This window comes from Megalobrama amblycephala, linkage group LG3 (assembly GCF_018812025.1).
Source record: "Megalobrama amblycephala isolate DHTTF-2021 linkage group LG3, ASM1881202v1, whole genome shotgun sequence".
Taxonomy (NCBI): Eukaryota; Metazoa; Chordata; class Actinopteri; order Cypriniformes; family Xenocyprididae; genus Megalobrama; species Megalobrama amblycephala.
This window is the reverse complement of record NC_063046.1, coordinates 10,540,772-10,559,836: the sequence shown is the minus strand read 5'-3', so window position 1 is coordinate 10,559,836 and position 19,065 is coordinate 10,540,772. Positions and strand designations below refer to the sequence as shown.

The 19,065-nt window shown below is 35.5% G+C and overlaps 2 protein-coding genes across 6 annotated transcripts in view; both read right to left on the bottom strand.

The window, feature by feature from the left end:
• The window catches only part of lrrk1 (leucine-rich repeat kinase 1), a 111,647-nt gene extending 103,340 nt beyond the window's left edge, over positions 1 to 8,307 (bottom strand). The window contains exons 1-2 of one of the 3 annotated variants that reach the window (XM_048183802.1): positions 8,092 to 8,307; positions 5,097 to 5,277 (exon numbers count right to left, since the gene is read on the bottom strand). In XM_048183802.1, the coding sequence (XP_048039759.1) occupies positions 5,097 to 5,169 (73 nt within the window). In that variant the 5' untranslated portion in view covers positions 5,170 to 5,277; positions 8,092 to 8,307. Of the gene's footprint in view, positions 1 to 5,096; positions 5,278 to 7,912; positions 8,001 to 8,091 lie in introns of those variants that run through there. The other 2 variants (XM_048183805.1, XM_048183804.1) reach the window with 2 other exon arrangements.
• Positions 8,308 to 10,029: 1,722 nt separating this feature from the next.
• aldh1a3 (aldehyde dehydrogenase 1 family, member A3) overlaps positions 10,030 to 19,065 on the bottom strand; it is a 45,708-nt gene continuing 36,672 nt past the window's right edge. For all 3 annotated transcript variants that reach the window (XM_048183800.1, XM_048183801.1, XM_048183799.1), the window contains 5 exons: positions 18,028 to 18,212; positions 17,787 to 17,951; positions 14,185 to 14,342; positions 12,475 to 12,549; positions 10,030 to 12,134 (listed from right to left, as the gene is read on the bottom strand). In XM_048183800.1, the coding sequence (XP_048039757.1) occupies positions 12,059 to 12,134; positions 12,475 to 12,549; positions 14,185 to 14,342; positions 17,787 to 17,951; positions 18,028 to 18,212 (659 nt within the window). In that variant the 3' untranslated portion in view covers positions 10,030 to 12,058. The remainder of the gene's footprint in view (positions 12,135 to 12,474; positions 12,550 to 14,184; positions 14,343 to 17,786; positions 17,952 to 18,027; positions 18,213 to 19,065) is intronic.

Sequence of the window (19,065 nt, the reverse complement as noted above, 5' to 3'; positions counted from 1 at the left end):
AATGAATTTGAAAGTATAAAGTTAAAGAGTCAGTGAAAGGTTCACTACATTATCACTTCTTAAACCCAACTCCCACTACGAACACTGACCTGAAATGCTGAAAAAAAACAAGATATCCACAATGCAAACACACTGAGCGCTCTGTCGGCTACACATACCTTATCATTCTGCACCGATCTATCCAGCAATCATCTCATTACTGTCCGTCAGAAATCCACAAGCTCGATGTACGTGCGGTACCTGTGAGCTTAACCTGACTCTGTGCCTATAGAGGCGAAAGATGCTTCACAGAACGAGACTCCCGTCTCCTCCCTCTGTGCTGTCCTTAATGGCAAGGTTATCTTACACCGCAAACACATTAAAGAGTGTAACCCAACCCTCCCTGGCCTGCAGCTATGTCTCTGTCCCTCCCAAGAGGACCTCAGATTGCGTTTGCAGATAGCTCAAGCCACGCTAAGCCAGATTAGTACACTGGCCTCTTTCTGCAGCATGTGTTAATGTCACACAGGACCAGACGACATACTCAAATCACACACAGATACGTGACGGGACTCAGACATGAGCCACGCCGCTCTAACACACACCAATGGATGCACGCAAAGTCACTGTTGCTAATGGCAACAGTGTTGCTGATGCTGAGCCGGCGGGAAAAAGGAAACCCAACACCTATGGCATGAGATTTCACCTCTGGGGGGATATTGACTGTTTTTCGCGGGATGCTTACTTCATCTGTTTCCCGGCAAAATGCAAAGCAGAGCAACCCAGAAATATATATTATATTATATTATATTATATTATATTATATTATATTATATATATATATATATATATATATATATATATATATATATATATATATATATATATATATATATATATATATATATTTATTTATTTATTTATTTATTTATATTTATATACACACACATACACACACACACACATATATATAAGGATGGACAAGATGAAAATAGTTAATTGGACTGCAATTAAAGGGTTAGTTCACCCAAAAATGAAAATTATCCTGTGATTTACTCACCCTCAAGCCATCCAAGATTTATATGATTATCTTCTTTCAGATTAAGACAAGTTATATTAAAAAAATATCCTGGCTCTTCCAAGCTTTATAATGGGAGTGAATGGAGCTTGAGATTTTGAAGAACAAAAAAGCACATCCATCATAAAAGTAATCCATACGGCTCCAGTGGGTTAAAGGTGCTAAAGAGGATGTTTTGTTTTATACATTTTTGCAATATTACTTGAAACTGTCTTTACTAACTGATAAAAGACTATTTATTAGGTGCACTGAAAGTAATAATATTAATATACATCATCTGTGCACGAGGTAGGGCCTTAAAAACATCAGCCAATCGTTTACGCGATCATCGCGTAAACGATTGGCCCTCTGGCTTGTCAATCACTGCCGTGACGTTCCTTGTGAGAGACAAGCGCGGCTGCGCTCTCCAGTAACTTTCCACACTCCACAGGCGCCGCATGCAATGTTTTTGTCAGGAGACAGGAGTAACAACTGCAGATTATGAGTTACCTGCGGTGAGTCCGACATAATGAATCCAAAAAACACGACACAGCAAATGCCGGTGGTAAACACTCGTGTTCCAATACTCGTGCACGAGTTTTGGGAGGCGTTCCTTTGAAATGAGCTGTGAAGGAGGGGGGCTGTTCTTACGCATGCACTCATTTCAAAAACTCAGTAACAGTCTTTGGATTCTCAGTCGACGAAAAAATCCTCTCTATCACCTTTAATAAAGGCCTTTTGAAGCAAATTGATGCTTTTTTTCAAAGAAAAATATCCATATTTAAAACTTTATAAATTATAATCACTGGCTTCTGGTAATGACTGTACGCAAGTCGAGTTTCAGCGGAAGAGTGACCTCTGACCCGATGACGTAGGATGTAGGAGTAGCGTAAGCTACTGCGCTTCCGTGTTTGTCAATACATTAGAGGTCACTTTTCCCCCGGAAAACTCCGGTATGGCCGTCTGCCGGAAGGTTAAGCTTCAGAAGGCCTTTATTAACCCCCTGGAGCCGTATGGATTACTTTTACTTTTACTTTTTTGAGCTTCAAAATCTCAAGCTCCATTCACTACTATTACAAAGCTGGGAAGACACATGACATTGATAAAGTGGTCATGACATGAGAAATCAAATTTTTCTTGGTCTTTTGGCATATAAGAGGTCTTTGTATCATTAACACTCTGGAGTCGGGAAATGCGCCGGCGCGTTTTGCAGGATTTTTTTCACATTGCAAAACAGACTTAAAATACTCTGTCACTTTTTGTTATAAAGACATAAGTAATATATCAATTGAAACTATAGAATATCTTCTTTTATTTGTATACACTTAGAGTAAAAACAAAATGTTGTGCTTTTTGCAAAATAAAGAAAACTAACATGATGCGTGACCTGTCGTCTCCCTCTGAACGAAGTCCAATCTGACAGTTCTCAGAAAATGAACTGTAACTTAGTGTATACTAATGACACAAAAATGAGACTTATGTCTAAAGAAATGTTGAAATGTCAGGTTTTAAATCATGTAAGCCAAATCGAAAACAAATATTCTCTGTTTATATAATCTGTATGAAAAGAGACACATGTCAGACACCCATGATTCAGCTCATTATCCACTAATTCAGCCACACCCACGGAGCCAGTGCTATTCAGACGCAAATTCTGAGGCAATACAGGTATAAATCGTCACAATCGTGTATTTATTATATTCAAAAGTGTTTAACTGCATGTTATAGCAATGGTTAGCGATCTCTGGAAGCCTTTGTTAGTTCCTGGAATGTCACATGGTATGCCTGTTCTTCACTGAGTCATTTGTGGACTAAATGTGAACAGAGCGCCCTCCGGCTGCAAGTATGAAATGAAAACAACACTGAAAGGGCTCATTATGCGAGTCATTATGTGGGTCTTTGTCTTCTCAGGTGTGAATCACAGCATTATTCATGAAGATTCACGCTTCCACGCATACTGCGTTTCTTGACAAAAAGTGTCTTACAAAATTTAAATTAATATATTGTTTTATATGAATGAGTAGGCAGGATAATTTTTTTTTAATTCATTTTGAAGCAAAAAGTCTAGTATACTAGAATTTTTAGTTCTAGTCTAGTATATTCTAATACCCAGAAGTCTTGTGAACACATATATAATATTAGTTCTGTGGCCTTATTTCAGTGACTTACGTTTTTTGTTTTTTCAATAACCATGCATAAACGTTATTCCTTCAAAAACACAAACATGTGTTCTTCACATATTATGGTAGCCTAGTTGTGCTAAATACAGTGTAATGACACTTTTTCCATTAATATGTTCATAAACAACTGGAAAAAGCACAAATGTCAGGGCATGTCAAAACTTCTCCAGGGCCTCAAATCAGCCTCAGACTCCAGAGGGTTAATACATCCTGCAAGTTCCATAACTTAAAACGTCCTCGTCATCAATAAAAAAGCATTTATATAATCAAGCTTCGCTTGGAACAGGGCTGGCATGTGACGTCACAGGGGCCCAATCATTTGCATACGACTATACGAATGAAGAAAGAAAGACATGAACATCTTGGATGACATGGGGGTGAGTAAATTATCAGGAAAATTTTATTTGAAAGTGGACTAATCCTTTAATGTTACATTTTGAATTTGATGAAAGCCACTCAAAAATTGAGGCATATGTGACTAAATTTGTAAAAACTTTTCATATAAAAGGTTAAATATTTAAAATTAGTGTTGTAGACATTTTTGTCACTACTCTAAGAGAAATATCTGTTACTGTGAAACATTTACTATAATTACTGTGAAACATACTATAATTGTTTTTTGTTTATATATGTTATTTATGTAGTCATGCTGGCCCAGGCTAAGCACTTAAAACTAATAAAAATGCCAAATGTTTGGATTCTTTATTATGACTATTTTCCACATTCACCATAATTAAATATCATAGTATATCATTTAACATTGTGCAATCAGAGAAGAAAAGAGATGTCACTGCAAGACAGAGGGGAAGTTATTTCTCTACATGAACCTGTGGTCAACCCTTGATTAATCACTATTGAAATTTGACTAAAGAGTGAGAGTTGAATGCACATATGATGCAAATGAAATGCAAGCATTCAGCCCAAATGCACATTCAAACTTGAGTAAATGTGAGAGGAAATGACGTGCACTGCTATAAACACCTATCTGAAGAACGGCAGAGTTTCAGTTCATATTTCTATATATACGGTTCAGACTGTGAACTTCCTTGAACCAGAACTTCACTACAGATTTTGCCTTAGGGTTCAGAGGGGTGAAATGAACAACTAAAAAGAAACAAATCTTACTGACATTGTACACTAGGCCGAATTTATATCACTCTGAGAATGACAATATCAAATCTGTCATGTGATACAGTAAAGTCGCTGAACTGGTGTTTCTCTTAGAGGGAATTATTAACCTTCATAGTGCTAAGATTATACAAATTGAATGAATCAACAAACCGCCACACTACTGTTTATGCACTGACTGGCAACATGCCATCTGTAAAACAATGAGGAAGTTTCTATGAATTCAGTATGCCTTCACTGAAAAAACAAAATGTCACTGGTTTTACAGTTTATTTAGAGGATCTGCTTTGAATCTGTGCCAACACTGTTTTCTGGAAATGTTAAAAAAAAATATATATATTTTTTTTGCAAGTAGCTCACTGCCAGACAGGGTTCAAAATTAACACTCACCAAATTTTCAGGGAAAACTACTAAATAATTCATTAAATAAATATCATAAGGTTTAAAAATATAATTAAAGGATATAATCTAAATAATAATGAATAAATAAAATAATGATTAAAAATAAAAATCTAAAATTTAATAAAAATGTAAAAATAAATAATAAACACAAATAACAAGATAAAAAAAACCAATATTAATTATTAAAAAAAAAAAAGTTTATTTATTTATTTATTTATTTTAATTAATAGGGACATTGCACATTAATAAACATTTCTGTAAATGCTTCAGAATAAACAAACAAACTTTACTGTGTCCTGTGAGAGTTTGAGATTCATTTTGGAGCTGTTGAATGTGGAAAGGTTTCTTACCAGCTTGCTCCTCCATGCTGCTGGCAATGCCGGCTGGATCTGCAGTCGCTATAACGTTCCAGTACGACGACATTTTTCAGGCTAAAAGTTGCCGTGCCATTTGAAGGATGTCATCAGTGTCTGAAGATATGTGAAATGCCCCTTGAGGAACAGATTGTGAGATGTCCATCCATTTGCGTGTCTTAAAAACAAAATTCAGAGACACTTTAAACTTGTAGAAAATTGAAAAGGAACAAGACAACATTATGTAGAGTGCAACAGAATATAGATATAATTTTAGAATATTCATTGCATCGTGTCATTAAAGATAAGCACTGATAGCAGCAAGAACAACAAACAACAAATTTAAAGAATGACCCTTTGTAATACATATAACTGGTCTTATTCTTTGGTGCAGGTTGTTAAAACCAAAAAAAAAAAAAGAAAGTGAACCCTTCTTTTGAATCCAGTTCTGTTTTCCTGAGAAATTATTAGTTTACAATGATTTGAATATGAAAATACAGCAAGGAAACAACACCAGTGGCATCTGGCATGTTCTCATTTAATGCCACTGCCAACCATCTTTTTATAGAAGTCCAGTCTAAAGGAAGTCTGCTGGTATCATGCTTTCCATTGTAAGAGCTAGACGTCAGCCGATGTACATAACAACTGTCCATTCGAACAATTATTCTACAAGTCTAAAAATCGCCCACAAGAAACTGATGCCTTTTCCAGAGCTGAAGTGTTGTGCCAGCTAAAGACGTGACTCATTTTTCCTTGGCTTGAGGTCATTGGTCATTTGGTTGCAAACAAAACAAGCTTTCTTTAGTGAGTTACAGTAGGCTACATTGAATTTAATGAGTGACCTCTGCAACGCTGGTACGACCAGACACATTTTGACTCACGTTTTGCAATTAAATGTTTTGAAACATGGAAGAGTCTCATATGCAATGGCAGGCACTTTAAAATACCATTTAGTACCATATCAAAGTACCATGGTACTGTCAAATGATCCATCACCAATGAACCATACCAGTGCTTTATTAGCTAGGTGTGTATACCTCAAATATTACTGTTTAATCATACAGGAGAGACCGGGGCTAGTTGTCACACTCACTCCAGTCATTATTTCCAAGGATGGGTTTATTTTTAAAAGGTCAGATTTTGTATGGACACACAAACGTTTGAGACTATATGTAGGAATTATTAAATATTTCCATCGTTAGCCAAATGTTCCAAACATTTAGCCTTAATATTCAACAAAATTATTGATTTGACTTCACTGACACTATTGGATGAGAACTGAACTGAGCTGGACAACTGCAGAACTGCTTTATAGATTAAAGGTGCAATATGTAAGATTTCTGTCCGCTAGAGGCCTATTCAAAACAAAGGCGTAGCTTGATGACGGCAAGTTTTAGAGCGGAATCTTGGGACATGAGGTCTCCACATCACAGCCGGTGGAAACAATCGGGATAGGACTCATGTTCATGGATGCGATTATTAACGTTACTGTAGTATGAAGCAGAGCAGGACCGAGTGTTGTGGGAACTGAACGAGGCCACTGGAGCGATTGTGCAACACACATCTCACGAGCAGCGGGACTTTTATTATGACACAGTCACTGGTGCCACTTTTCCAGTCATGAGTATGAGGTAACGCAGATCTGTTTATCATATTAGATACATTTGAGTGTGTTGAAAATGATGTTATTACGTTACTCTGTGCGTTCGCTCTGTGGCTGGTGTGAGACACTGTTACACACTGCAGTAAGATAGATCGATTTTACAATATCATATTAAATGCTGGATGGCTTGTGTTGATAAATGGCATGCAATTAATTTTAAAACATATTGTATGATGGAGAAAATTCTGTATTACTGTTACTAAAAATAAAGCTGCATCTGATTATGCTATGTTAGCTACTTCCCAAAATAGTGTTTTTCTCTGAGGCATGGTAAAGCATGGTACTCACAAAAAAAAAATCAAGAAAATTAGATTTAAACAATAAGACTAAACGCGTTGAGCTATATAACAATAATTAGTTTTCTGTCTATAAATGTAACCAAACAGTTGTTCCCTTGTCTATTAAAACATGTAATATATTAAAGCGTCTTTGGTGTTTCCATGGTTTATTGTTATAAAATAAAACCGGAAACCGAGGGTAATGCGGGTATGACACAATTGACAGGCGACTCCTCACACGTCCCGGAGCCTTGGTTAAAATTGCAATTTTCTCACGATTTACAAAAAGTTGGAAACATTTGGGATATTGTAAGTACTCAAGTGAACAAAATATATAACACTGGCCTAGTGGTTTTTGGATATTTTACTGCACAAATCTTACATATTGCACCTTTAAATGAACTAATTAAATATTTAATGATCTTTCTTTACAACAGACCTGAATAAACAATAAACTGACTTCAGCTGAACAGTGACACTACAGCTGCTGTACAGCCAAAATGAACTATATGCATCACTGAATTATGTTCCTGTTATCACAGCTACTGTGAAACAACCTGAATGGCATAAAGCGCTATAAAATAAAAGGTGACTTGACTACTGAACACTCATTGGCCCAATAGCATGACAAATTGTCACAAAACACGGGGCAAGTTGTCACAATAGAAATTAAGCCAACTTTAAACATTAAAACCGTCAACAAAACAAAATTCATGAACAGCAACAATAACACGAGTTTGAAACTAAGCTGAAAAATCACTGCTATATAAACAAACGCACGTCAAACCTCAGATCTACTTATAGGCTATCTGTAACAACTTGTTTGTTGAATGAAGGTTACAGTTTACAGAATCCCACAAACACAACCTCACCTGTTCTGCAAACGCTGCACGGCTCGCTAAATCTGTACAGGCTGCACGCGCGCGACGCATGAGTCAATTCAAGAGTTCCAAACCAAACTAAACGTGTTGCGCTGCGTCGCGACGCAGACAGTGTAGTTGAGGAATATATGTGTAGTCAACAACATTATAAGATAGTTTAGTGTACTTACCACACACTTGAATAGATGATATATCCAGTCAAACCGCGGAATAAAGCTGGCCTCCTCAGATGCTTTCGGTTGGTTCAGTTTTCGTAGACGCTCACGGATCAAACCACATTTCTACTTCCTGATCTGAGGGACAAATTTTCCTGAGGAGCTGAGAGAGTCTGTCTGCTGCTGCTCATTGCACACACACACACACACACACACAAACACACACACACACAAACACACACACACACGCGCGCGCGCTCGCTTTCAAATCTGCTGGGGACTTTCCATAGACTTTTATTGTTTGAGTCAATTATTTTTCTATAGCGTAAATGCAACCCTCAAACAAGCCTTTCTGCATTTTTACATTTCAAACAAGACAGTAATAAATGAGTCATTCCACGAAATCGGTACGATTTGAGTCCCTCTGACTTTTTTCAGTGTAATTTATCTGTTGTGTCACCGAAATATATTTTTAAAAGCTTTTTGTATTAATTGAAATGCCTCCTTTAATAATGTTTAAAAACATGACATACATTTTATCTTTATATTAGAAATTATTTTGTTTTTTTCAGTTGACACCTCCTATTTTGTCATGTCCCTCAAGGCCTTCTATAAAAGTTTACTTGGGATATGAATAATAAAATTAGAAAAAAGTCCATACATTTTGCCATTCCCATAAATATCCATCTGTGCTTTTTTGCTGGTAATGTAAAGTAAATTTATGATTGTTCATTAAAATTATTATTTAGTTCCGTACCTCAGTAACCCCTCAACCCCGTTACGCAAACCATTCTCCCCCATAAAAATAATGAACTGATACTTATGTGACACCATTAATAGGAAGTGACATCACAGAAGTCTTCTGAACAACATTGTGAGCAGACAAGTTACCACCTTCTTTAATAATAATAACTAAATTATGTTGTGAAATTGTGTTTGTCAAGCTTAACGACTCAACCCCGTTACATCAATTAAAGATAGAAAACTATTAGTTGTGAAAATGATCTTTGTTATTTCAACATTATTCATGATTTCTTAATATCATGCATGCCATGCGCTCTCCATTTATTCACTAGATTTAGAGCAGTGGACAATTTGAGCAAAAAATCACAACCCCGTCACACCTACATTTTAATTATTTTTTTGTTAAGTTTATGAAAAAGTAATTTAAAGTTAGTTGAATTCTGTCTGAAATGTTCAATCATAAGAATACTGATTTTAGTTCAAATTCTGAAGTTAAGCCTTTGATCAGAAATGATGAGGTTTCTGTCACAAAAAGTGCCCATTTCAGGCTTTAGTACAGCAAAAGTGTGAGATTTTATGTAACTTTTATATTTGCAATTACTGAATTAGTGTGAGGGTCATCTGATTAATAGGGAAATGTTGATTTTATCACAAATACATTTTATAATAATATTCAGAGAGCTCCCATAGTGTCCAAAACTTAAAATAATGACCAATAATAATAGGGATTTGATGCCTGAGATGGGAAAATATTTTTTTCTGGAAGTTAAATATGTCATTAATGTTGAGGGGTGTTCAGAAAAGTAATACATTTTGGTAAAAAAAATCTAAAAATGTGTAAGTCCAAATCGTACCGGTTTCGTGGAATGACTCAAATAGCCTAGGTCACAGGTGTTTTAAGCTGTTTTTCTTGTTGGCTGTCAATATATATTAGGTTTCTGAGATATACACTCAAAGAAACCTGTTTACATGATCATTATTAAAATAGGTATGATTTGCCCAGTTTAATTAATTCTGACATAAACTGTCTTCACAAATCAAGTTCCAGCATGTCACAGGGTGTGCAACTACACTGCAAAATTGTTTAACTTAAAAAAGTAAGTTACCTGGTTGCCTTAAAATTTTGAGTTCATTGAAATTAAAATTTTTATTGAACAGAAATGAATACAGAATGAGCAATAATTTAATGTAATATATAAACACTCCCAGTTTCTTGTAACAAAAAAAGTTTTATTATTATGCATTGTCATTACAGCAATAATACTAGAAATATTCGATATGGTGGGCCTTTGAATAATTATAAAGGACAATAGGGGGACAAAAAGGTTGAGAGCCATGTTTAATATCTCAAACAGATCTTATAAAAACATATATGCAAATGCACAAGTTGCAAATGCACTGTCCCATTGTATATACTTCACTTTGACCTACTTCTGTGTAAATCAACCTCAGTACTCAAGGAAGTGATAGAGTTACTCTCAAATGTTTGTGCCATTAAACCAAATGTGATATCTGTGTAGCTTGTAAATTTCCATCCATGACAGTATTTGGAAGAGAAAAAAGGTACTAAAAGATACTAAAGACATTGTTAAAACCATTGACGTGACTGCGGTTCAACCTTAATATTATGAAATGACGAGAATACTTTTTGTGTGAAAAAAACAAAACAAAAATAACGACTTTATTCAACAAATTCGTCTGTCCTGTCATATGCTATGCAATTTTCGTTGCAGAGCTTCAGTGTTTATGTCTGAACGCGGGCTCACGCATGCGTCGTGCTGCTCACGTGACCAGAGCCGGCCAATACTGAGCCACCGTTCGGACATAAACACTGAAGCTCTGCAATGAAAATTGCGTAGCAGTATGACGGGACAGACGACGGTTTTAACAATGTCTTTAGTACCTTTCTGGACCTCAAAAGGTGCAATGTCGTTGCTGCCTATGTGTGGATCAGAAACCCTCAGATTTCATCAAAAATATCTTAATTTGTGTTCTGAGGACAAACAAAGGTCTTATGGGTGTGGAACGACATGAGGATGAGTAATTAATGACATAAATTTCATATTTGGGTGAACTAACCCTTTAAGTACTTTCATAGAGTATATTTCTCACCACTACAACAGATCAAAATGACAATAATCAGTTACTTCATATGAATTTTTATTTATCGATTCATTGATTCAGATTCATTTTTTTTTTTAAATCAATAGCTATTTAATAAGTCATTAATAAGACAGTAAACAATATATTTTAAACAATTACATCAATTCACCTGTCATATGATGTGTATGTACATTTACAAAATAAAATCACTTTTTATTCTAATTATACATTATGCAGGGCAACACACTGTTCATAAACAGTGCAGAAAATGATTCATCATTTCAATTTGCATTCAGCATCACAAAGTGAATGTAGTAACAGTTAAATAATTTTTGCAGTTGTGTTCGGTGTCAGAGCAAAGGAGCAGAAATTATTTCATTTAAGACAGCTTTGAGGCGAATCGAAGGATCATTTAGGAAATTCAATCCATTTTGTTTTTAGCTGCCGTAACAGGAGACCTTAGACGTCACCATGAAATCAAAATTGACCATTCTTACTTTTGATGAAATATTGCAGTATTTATTATAAATGATTTATCCATGCACATCATTATTATTTTTTTAAAATCATGTGCCCTCATAATCTTTAATCAAAACATTATCCCCTCCCTCTTCTCTTGTCTGACAGCTGGCGTGAGGGCGGGGCAACCTGTCACTCACATGAGATCCACCAATAGCAAACCACAACCATCCAATCAATTCCCCATGGACAAAATCAAGTCCCACCCTACATTTTTCCTGTTTGAGAAGCTGTTTCACTCAGATATACGTCACAATAGGGAAGAAAAGACTATCGCAACTTCCGCTTCATACCGACTTTAAGAGATCTAAGAAGAATTGAACCTCCAAATCAAAAGTGTGTATGCATGTGAATCTGTTGTAATAACTACATAAAACATATGTACTTAACTTGGATATATATATCTTTATATTAGTAAATATTGAGAGATGATGGATAACGTTGCTTCATTTTAAAACATCCAAATTAAATAAAAAAAAAAATTCTTTTAAATCTGTACAGCACATCTACATCAAATAAACAGACTGGTAGAAAAAGAGCTGAAATGAGACCGATGGTTAAAGCCAGAGTTTCTTCAGATGCTGTTATGAACACAGAAGGATGTTGGAGCCTCAGATCACAGTTTCAGCTGCTCGCCGAGTCTAATCGTGATGGCTTTGACCTCGGTGTACTCCGCCAGTGCATACTCACCCCTGCACACACACATTTGAAGGAAATGTACATGCATAATCCATAATTGAGAGAAAATAAGCCTCTTCAAACTATCACGAGGCATATGCCCTTGCATGTGCAAAGAGAGTGTTTACAGAAGCCTTAAAGGTACAACAGGTAAAACGGCTTGTTTAATAGGATTTGAGATTGAGATGGTGGAAAATGGTTGTGAAAAACAAAACTATGGTGCAAAACTCTAAAAACTAACATTACATAACAAGTAGACATCAGGGAGAAAAAAACAAGTAATAAAATATAAGTTCATATTATTAGACAGGTATGAAACGAGGTAAACAGAAGAAATGAAGCATTAGCACTCACAGCTCCCGGCCGTTTCCTGACATTTTGTAGCCTCCAAATGGAGCTTGAGCATGTAAGGCGTTGTAGCAGTTCACCCTGGAGAACAGAACGAAACATGACCTTTGACCACACTTGGAAAATATCCGCTCATTTCATTTTTTTGTATATAAATAATTACATACAAATTGAGTAGACCATTAACAAGAAAACTGTTCATATTTCACCATCTTCTGGCCAATTCAGGATTTCAGCAGTGGCATGTAACACAGTCACTCCTACTAGCCACTTTGGCGGGTTGAATTTTATATATAATACATTTTTCAATTGTAGTCTTTTAAAAAGGCATCTGAAATAATAAATTAAAGGGTTAGTTCACCCAAAAATGAAAATTCTGTCATTTATTTCTCACCCTCATGCCGTTCCACACCTGTAAGACCTTCGTTAATCTTCGGAACACAAATTAAGATATTTTAGTTGAAATCCGATGGCTCCGTGAGGCCTCCATAAGGAGCAATGGACACTTCCTCTCTCAAGACCAATTAATGTACTAAAAACATATTTAAATGGGTTCATGTGAGTACAGTGGTTTAATATTAATATTATAAAGCGACGAGAATATTTTTGGAGCGCCAAAAAAAACAAAAAACAACGACTTATTTAGTGATGGCCGATCTCAAAACACTGCTTCATGAAGCTTCAGAGCACAAATGAATCAGTGTATTGAATCATGATTCGGATTGCGTGTCAAATCACGTGACTTTGGCGCTCCGAACAGCAGATTTGATACACTGATTCATTATGCTCCGATGCTTCCTGAAACAGTGCTTTGAAATCGGCCATCACTAAATAAGTCGTTATTTAGTTTTTTTTTTGGCGCTCCAAAAATATTCTCGTCGGTTTATAATATTAATATTGAACCACTGTCTCACATGAACCAATTTAAATATGTTTTTGGTACCTTTATGGATCTTGAGAGAGAAAGTGTCCATTGCTCCCTATGGAGGCCTCACGGAGCCATTGGATTTCAACTAAATATCTTAATTTGTGTTCTGAAGATTAACGAAGGTCTTACAGATGTGGAACGGCATGAGGGTGAGAAATAAATGACAGAATTTTCATTTTTGGGTGAACTAACCCTTTAAGTGCAATGCAGTGTTGTCAAAAACATCGATTTTTCAATACATATCTATACTGAAATATCTGAAACGCTGCCAATACTCATTTTCCGCAGGATACATGATACCAGCTGCTCTTTCTCTCTCTCTCATCTCGCCGACAGCGAGTGACACACAAACCTTCCTCCTCTCACTCACTCGTTACATTTGCTCCAGATGAATATTGTTGGTGTTACAGGGCTTAAATTTCGCTGTGGGATTGCGCGTATAGGGCATGATTCGCGCAGATTTTATGCTCACACCCAAAGTGTGCACACATAAAGCCGCCTCTCAGTTCTTTTTTGCTGCTTATTGCGCTTAAACAGTCAAATACACACAAAATAATGTCAAAATGCCAGTCTTGGCGAGTATTCACGTAAACACAGTCAGTTATGTTTTAAGTGAACGTAAACAGTTGAGAAAGAACTGCTCTGTAGATATCGGTCATTAAAAAACCCATATCCACCACTAGATTTTGTATTTACTTCTGTATTTGTTATTATAAATTACAGTTGATGATTCTTTTTACAGTGTAAAAGCTTACAAATGAACTGCAAGAGTTTGGTGAGTCTCCTACCAGATAGTTCCAGCTTCCAGGGCCGCAGACACGCTCAAGGCTCGATCGACGTTACGCGTGAACACGGCTGCCGTCAGGCCGTACTGTGAGCTGTTGGCCCTGTCAATCACCTCCTCCTGCGTCTTAAACTTCATGATGCACTGAACCGGCCCGAAGATCTGCAAAATACACACATCAGTGTGGCCCAGGCTATCTACCAGGCTGTCCTTAAAGGTATAGTGCATGCTAATAATAGTTATGCCATTATTTACTCACTCTCATGTCATTCCAAATCTGTATGCTGTTGCTTTTTACATGAAAAACGTATGGAGTTTTTTTTCATTCATTCAAAAAAAAAAAATGGCATAAAAAATAATTATCATAAAAAAAATATCATCATATGGCTTTTACACTTTTATGATACATTTAGGTGATTCTTTGTCCTTTATGGAGCTTGACAGACGTGGTCATATGAGCGGTTGTTTGTGGTATGGAAGGAGATTCTTTAAATTTGTCTTTAGTGACCACAGAAAAAATAAATGCATACAGGATTGAAATGACATGTATTTTAATTTTTGTTCTAATTTGCAGCCAGATGCATATTTTCAGAGATAATAAAGCAGAAATGTAAATTCATCAGCAACAGTAAAGTGGGTGGATAACTATGTGTCCTACTTATTTGTGTCCTACTTATCAATGGAAATCCATTGGCATGATATATATATATATATATATATATATATATATATATATACAGTACAGTCCAAAAGTTTGGAACCACTAAGATTTTTTATGTTTTTAAAAGAAGTTTCGTCTGCTCACCAAGGCTACATTTATTTAATTAAAAATACAGTAAAAAACAGTAATATTGTGAAATATTATTACAATTTAAAATAACTGTTTTCTATTTGAATATATTTCACAAAGTAATTTATTCCTGTGATGGCAAAGCTGAATTTTCAGCATCATTACTCCAGTCTTCAGTGTCACATGATCCTTCAGAAATCATTCTAATATGCTGATCTGCTGCTCAAGAAACATTTAATGTGTACAACTGTACAAAATATTTGTGTACAATATTTTTTTTCAGGATTATTTGATGAATAGAAAGTTCAAAAGAACAGTGTTTATCTGAAATCTAATCTTTTGTAACATTATAAATGTCTTTACTGCCACTTTTGATCGATTTAATGCATCCTTGCTGAATAAAAGTATTCATTTCTTTAATTTCTTTTCAAAAAAATAAAAATAAAAATTCTTACTGACCCCAAACTTTTGAACGGTAGTGTATAATGCTACAGAAGCTTTGTATTTCAGATAAATGCTGTTCTTTTGAACTTTCTATTCATCAAGGAATCCTGAAAAAAAAAAAGTACACAACTGTTTTCAACATTGAAAATAATCATAAATGTTTATTGAGCAGCAAATCAGCATATTAGAATGATTTCTGAAGGATCATGTGACACTGAAGACTGGAGTAATGATGCTGAAAATTCAGCTTTGCATCACAGGAATAAATTACTTTGTCAAATATATTTAAATAGTACACAGTTATTTTAAATTGTAATAATATTTCACAATATTACTGTTTTTTTACTGTATTTTTAATTAAATAAATGTAGCCTTGGTGAGCAGACGAAACTTCTTTTAAAAACATTAAAAATCTTAGTGGTTCCAAACTTTTGGACTGTATTGTATATATATATATATATACATACTGTTTTTATTTGATTTTGATTTGACTTGAACAGGCCATCTGAGGACACAGATCACAGATCTATAATGCCACAATCATCCAGCAGGTGGCACTATAGGACACAAATTCAGTTGTTCAAAAGTAAAACTGATCAGAATTTCAGATTGGATCAAATCTTGAAAATTGGTTATTTAAAAGAAGAAGAATACAAAAGATTCTGAAATGGTTGATTTCAGGAACAAAAATGTAATAAACTTTAAATTTATTCAAAAATACAACACATATACATATTTATATTTTTATATCTATATATTTATATATCTATATTTTATATCTTGATTAGTTTAACTGTTAAAAGTAATAAATTAGAAATAGACATTAGGCTACCGATTAAGCCTTTCAGTATGTAAAGTAAAAAAAGGAGAGATTTTGGCACCATAAATAATCCCCCAAACAGCTGTCGATATCAAACAAAAATGATACATTTAATTTTAAGTGTTTTTTAATCACTGTACTGTCTAGTCATTTATATAGCGCTTTTCACAATACATATTGTTTCAAAGCAGCTTCACAGTGACAACAGGAAAATTATTATCGAGCTAAAGTTGGTTTTTGATTGAATCACTTCCGTTGTAAAAACTGTTAGGGGCTGCTTAAATGACACCTTTCTTACTGAAAACCGAATACCTTTAATGCATTCTTGCCGTTCATTTACGTGTTTAGTCTATAGGTTTGAGGGTGTATGTGCGCAGAAGCTGCTTTTTTTTTTTTTTTTTTTTTTTAAAAAGTGATATTTGCCAAATTACTAGTCTGGTCTGCATAATACAGAAAAATTAGTTGTGTCCGCGGATCTATGCGAACTGGAATAATTTTGATAACGTTTTATCTATACATCTGTACTGTATATAAACTACATTGTCACAATAATCAGAGATTAACAATTGCATCCCTTATTGAATGTAAATTTGTTTGATTCAAATATTTTTCATCAAAATATATAATTTTTCTCCCATTTCATATTTTTCCCATCACTGTGTCCCTTTAGTGCCTCTGTAGGCATCTGATTGTTTAAAGGAAACTGAAAATGGAAGGGGATATTTGTTTTCTTTCTCTTCAAATAAAAAAGCTTAAAGTGACCCCACATCGACTCTTCAACCTGTTGTTCTTTACATAGCTAGCAGCCTACAGTGTGAACTGTGACCCCATTTAGAGCACTGGTAATCTGTGCATCTGATTCAGCGTGATCCAATCCTATTTAGCTTTGAACAACCAACACAAAAGTAGACTAGATCAACTAATCCTGGATAGCAAAACAGGATTTCCAAATCAAATCTCCAGATCAATCTTTTAGTTAGTTCAAAATTAAGGCTGTATACAGTAAATATCTATTTCAGGACAATAGGTCCTTTACATGCAATCTGCAAGCAATCATATCTTACCACATGACACAATCTGATTGGCCTCTGCTGATGCTGCAGCCAATGAGATTGCTTGCTCAACATTTAAATAGTCTGGTTCAGTGTTTGCTGTAAGATAGTCCTGCAGAGTTCCTCTGAGACCCTCCACCTCCCCCAGCTCCACCTGTCTAGATCTGCTACAGGATTTATGTATGTCTATTTATGTCTGTGTATATATTAGCACTAGCAAGTCCATACTAGCTCTGCAGCAGCAGCAGCAACAATAATCAACAGCAGCAGCATTTTTTCTTTAAAATATTTAATGGTTCACCGAATAGTCTAATCAGTCAAGTATTTAATAATAATGCTTATTTATTCATGAACATTTTTAGAAAAATTTCTTTCTTTCATCTAAATAGGAAGTTTGACATTTTTTAAAATTATATTACATCTGCCCTATATGTAGCTGTTTTTCTATATAAGTTTTACAAATGACAATACACATACTCCAGCACAGAGCAGCGTCGTACCTCTTCTTTGGCGATACGCATGTGGTCTTTGACATCAGAGAAGATGGTGGGATGGATGAACAGACCTCTGTCCTTCACCGCACATCCGCCGCACTCCAGCTTCGCCCCGTCCCTCTTCCCACTGTCCACCAGCGCCAGGATCTTATCAAACTGATGCTGGTCAATCTGAAAGAAGAGCAGAAATACATAAAGAACCTGCATACAAGAAGAAAAACTTAATACGAGTAAACTGAGTGATCACCTGCGGCCCGTGTGAAGTTTGTGGCTCCATAGGATCTCCGATCACTATATTCTTGGCTCTTTCCACACTGAGACGCACAAATTCATCATAAACCTGCTCTTCCACGTACACGCGTGACGCAGCGGTGCACGCCTGACCCTGATTGAAGAACGCGCCCTTCTGCGTCTCCTCCACCGCCGACTGCACTGCACACACACACACACACTCATCAGTGCGCACTTTATACAAAACCTTTCCCAGTGTTATTTTCCCATGTCCTTATGCTTTTTTCTTTCTGCAAAGCTGCAGTGCATTACGTAGCAGTTTCCATACCTGTGCCAATGTTCATGCTTTGATTCATTTGTAAACTTGATAACATAATGCATTATATCATTACACCCTTTCTGGAGTTTAATGAGCTGTGCATTGACATAAATCTGGGTTTGTGTGCAGATGTGAACATACATAATAATAGAGCAGCGAATAGTTCACAGCTGCACGGGTGGTCTGGAGTATTGCAACATCACTGGGGCTGAATAAACTCAAGCCAAAAAAGCCCCTCAGAAATATAACCGCACCACAATTGAATGCACTTCAATTAACTGTATATTGGCCCAATATGCATTTGGCAACTTAACCCTATAAAGCCTACTGTATCATATTGATACACAAGTTTGGATGCAGCATAGTAGACATACATAAAATACACACCACAATATAAAACAAATCAAATAAAAGAAATAAGAACACACAACAGTACATATTAATCTAAAATACTAAGATTTACCCATCAGACTGTTTAAAACTGAAAAACCTGTTGTACTGGTTTAATCTACTACATGTCTTGTCATCTGATTGAAAGTTCATACTTTTTAGCAAGTAAAATGGCTTTTAGTGTAATTGTAAAAATGTCCATCTTCAGGTTACATGCCTTTTTTCTGTGAAATCTTTACTGATTTTTATGAAGTAAAAGTAAAAATAACTTGATCACACTTTAGGGTCTAATTCTCACTATTAACTAATAACTATGAATTTTGCCTCCTAATAATTGCTTATTAA